Source organism: Crocodylus porosus, unplaced genomic scaffold, assembly GCF_001723895.1.
Source record: "Crocodylus porosus isolate Cpor-Errol unplaced genomic scaffold, CroPor_comp1, whole genome shotgun sequence".
NCBI classification, from domain to species: Eukaryota; Metazoa; Chordata; order Crocodylia; family Crocodylidae; genus Crocodylus; species Crocodylus porosus.
This window is the reverse complement of record NW_017728928.1, coordinates 16030588-16034301: the sequence shown is the minus strand read 5'-3', so window position 1 is coordinate 16034301 and position 3714 is coordinate 16030588. Positions and strand designations below refer to the sequence as shown.

At 41.8% G+C, this 3714-nt stretch overlaps 1 protein-coding gene across 2 annotated transcripts in view; it reads right to left on the bottom strand.

The window, feature by feature from the left end:
- The window catches only part of NARF (nuclear prelamin A recognition factor), a 22886-nt gene that overhangs the window by 12673 nt on the left and 6499 nt on the right, over positions 1-3714 (bottom strand). For both annotated transcript variants that reach the window (XM_019542704.1, XM_019542705.1), the window contains exon 5: positions 1490-1624. In XM_019542704.1, coding sequence (XP_019398249.1) covers positions 1490-1624 — 135 coding nt within the window. The remainder of the gene's footprint in view (positions 1-1489; positions 1625-3714) is intronic.

Sequence of the window (3714 nt, the reverse complement as noted above, 5' to 3'; positions counted from 1 at the left end):
AAGTCATTCCTTTTAAACTCTGTGAAACAAAGATGGACCTGAGCATTTAAGGTTTTGTTTTAGTTTAACCTTCGCAAGCTGCAGGCAAATACCACATACAGGATGTTGGCTTATGAATGTAGAAGGCAACTGCAACTTTCTTCATAAAACAGGAAAAAAAGTGAATGGACATTCTTTTCTAGATTGCATCTCAGAGTTGCACCTCTCTCAGTATCTACTGGAGGGCAGGCAGAAGCAAGCCATGTGATAAAAAGACACTTTCCTTTACATGGCAGAGAAGTATCAAATTTAAGATATCAGTCTATGAAAAAAGTGATCTGCCCAAGTATTTTACATTAGTGACAATGGCAGAGTATGGAGGGTTGCCATTTCCCTTTCTAGAGGCTAGCCATTCTGCTTCACCCTTCAGCTCTTTCAAAAGTACTCTTAAGCAACACAATCCACTTAATTCATGCAAGTTTTTAAAAATCAGACACCCAAGCACTTCAAAATACTATTTTTGCTGAAGATGTTATTTCTGCTCTGTTGATATGTACAATTAGGAGTGGGTGACTATGCAGGGAAACTAATTATGACTCTACAAAGTATATTGTCAAGGGCAGAAAGTAAAGACTGGGGAAGGAAAACATTATCTACTGCCATCTTCTTTTACTTCTCGTAATTGCAAGTATTACTTGTGACAATAGTGGGCATAAAACATCGTCTCAGGAAGTATCTAGCATCTTTTTTCTGTATCATGCAGTCAACAAGAGTTTCACTTCATGGCTTCCTTTTACAAGAGTGTGTAACAAGTGCTAAGATGTAATAGGAGCCATGACTTTTAGTGGAAGTACTCAACAGAACTAGGTTCTCCTTCAATGGTCCCTTTCAATAAGGAAAAGTTAAATTAAAAAGAAACAGAAGACACAGCTAAAGCATCCAAGAGAAGCATGATCTAGTAGGGGAACACTGTATTCTAGGCAGAGAGAGCCAGGAACTCGAGAGTGCTAACCATTGCTCTCACACCCCTTTCCAGAGGTCTTGGACAAGTCATTAAAGCTCCTCCATACTTCAGTTTTCTTATCTATAAAATGAAGTAACCAGCAGTTTACAGTCCCCATATCTGCCTTCACAGAGAGTATGCCGAATCAGCAAATGCTTTATCCAATGTGGTCGCACCCTCTTCTGGCCTGTAAAGTCCATTTCTGTGGCTGGGCTGGCTCAGCAGTACCAGACCTCTGCCCTTCAGATGCATTTTTACTGTCACAGCTTAAATGTGAGCCAGGGCCAGATCCAGCACCATGTTCATAAAGAGTTTTGAAAGATAAACAGCCCTATTGGTACTGGGGACTTATGTCAAACATAGGAGGATCATTGTAAGATTTTGAAAACATGCAAACAATGCCCAACATTTTACAAGCTATAAAAAGGTACCCAACTGGAATTGCACCACTTTCACAGCAGTCTACATAAGGTTACTCTGGGCTGCACTCAGGGACTGATTTCTCACCAGGGCAAGCAGAGGCAAACATCGGTAAGGCATGCTCCTCCTGGTTCCGTTGGCAATAGCGCTGCACAAATTCCTTCTGGCTCTCCAGGATGCTGAAGTCAGCAGCTATAGTGGTGTCAAATACATAATGTACCCCTTGAAACAAAACAAAGAAGAGGAGAATAATATTCTAAGAATTAATTCATCATATCACAGACTTTCTATAGTCCAGGGTTGTCAGTGAAATAGTGTACAAAGCCTCCTTGCCCAGTAGATTTAGATACAGTTGTAACACTGGCAGCCTCCTTTAATAATAGTGGGAAGCACATGGCTAAGCATGTATCAGATCTATTAAACAAAAAAAAAAAAAAAAAAAAAAAAAAAAAAAAAAAACCTACTGATTTAGTAGTTCAGGGTTAGAGGAAAACATACTTCCTTGCCTTTTGACATGTACTTAATAGTAAAAAAAAGCAAACAGTATAAGTTAGCTCAAAAAACCATCAGGATTACTGGCAGTGATTTTTTTAAAGGAAAAAAAATAGTATTGTTTTAAAACTAGTATTCTAAAGTACACTCCTACTTTTCTGTATAGATTTATATCCCTGCAGTGGGCCCACCTGCCACTGCTTCATGTGCCTACATATTTATACATGTAAGATACAGATGTGCATCAAGGCATGTTTGACAAGGGAGAAGAGATTGACATCATATATCTGAACTTAAAAAAAAAAAAAAAAAGCAGCCTTTGATCTGGTGTCCCATGACCTCATGGAAAAATTGGCCAACTGTGGCCTTGGGTACACCAGTCCAATGGCTGGGAAATTGGCTCCGATTTCAGACCCAGAGAATAGAGTTCGATGGCAGTGCTCCATGACCAGTGGCGTCCCCCAAGGCTCTGTCCTTGGACCAGTTCTCTTCAACATCTTTATCAACGATGTGGACATTGGTGTAAGAAGCGTACTGGCTAACTTTGGGGCAGTGCCCACACCTGAGGACAGGCTAGCGATCCAGGCCGACTTGGATAAACTTAGTAAGTGGGCAGACACAAACCTGATGACTTTCAATACTCGGGAGGGGGTGGGGAGGACCTGCAGCATACTTACAGGCTCAGCAGTGCTACACTTGCTAGCCCTACTGCTGAAAGACTTGGGGGTCATGACTGACCACAAGACGAACATGAGCCACCAACAGGATGTCACAGCTGGTAAAGCAAACAAACCCCTGACTTGCATCCACAGATGCTTCTCAAGTAAGTCTCAGGATGTCATCCTCCCACTGTACTCAGCCTTGGTGAGGCTGCAGCTGGAGTACTGCATCCAATTCTGGGCTCCACAATTCAAGAAGGATGTTGAGAAGGTGGAGAGAGTCCAGAGGAAAGCCATGCCCATGACCAGAGGGCAAGAGAATAGGCCTTATGAAGAGAAGCCAACAGCCATGGGACTCTTCAGTCTGGAAAAAGCACAGACTCAGGGGGGACCTGGTGGCTGCCTATAAGTACATAAGGAGTGTGCATCAGGATCTGGAGGGAACATCTATTCACCAGAGCACTCCCAAGGAAAAACCAGGACCAAAAAGTCAAACTCTTACAAGACTGTTTTAGGTTTGATGTAAGGAGAAAAAAAAAAAGTTTCTTTACTGTCTGGGCCTCTCCCACCCCCAAGAACTGGAACAGGCTCCCTCCAGAAGTGGTACAGGCACCTATTCTGGATTCATTCAAGAAATGCTTAGATGCTCATCTTGCTGGGATACTTCGACCCTAGCCAACCTTCCTGCCCCTGGGGCAGGGGGCTGGACTTGATCTTCGAGGTCCCTTCCAGCCCTAACATCTATGAAATCTTCTGGCCTACCTTGTGCTCCTATACACTTGTGTACTACTGGCCATCACTGAGCCTAAAAAAAGCTTTACATTATTTGTGAAAGTCATTTCAAAAAGGAAAAAACTGGAGATAAATCAATATTTTAAGTGTCCCTTTAAACAGAAAAGCCTCCTTCATTAAAAAGGAAGGGGGGTGAGGGGGGGAAAAAAACCAGTTGCACACAATAGTTATGTGAAAAAGTATTGTGGTAAAAAACTATTTTTCCTTCGCTGCAAATATTAAGAGCTATAGGTATACTAAAGCTCTCTCTGCCATAATATATATCATAAGAGTTTAAGATTTCTTCTGTACAAGACAAAGCAGCGTTTTAATATTAAGAAAGCAATCCTTGGAGAAGGTTTTTATTTCAACTAGCAAGGAAGCAGGACT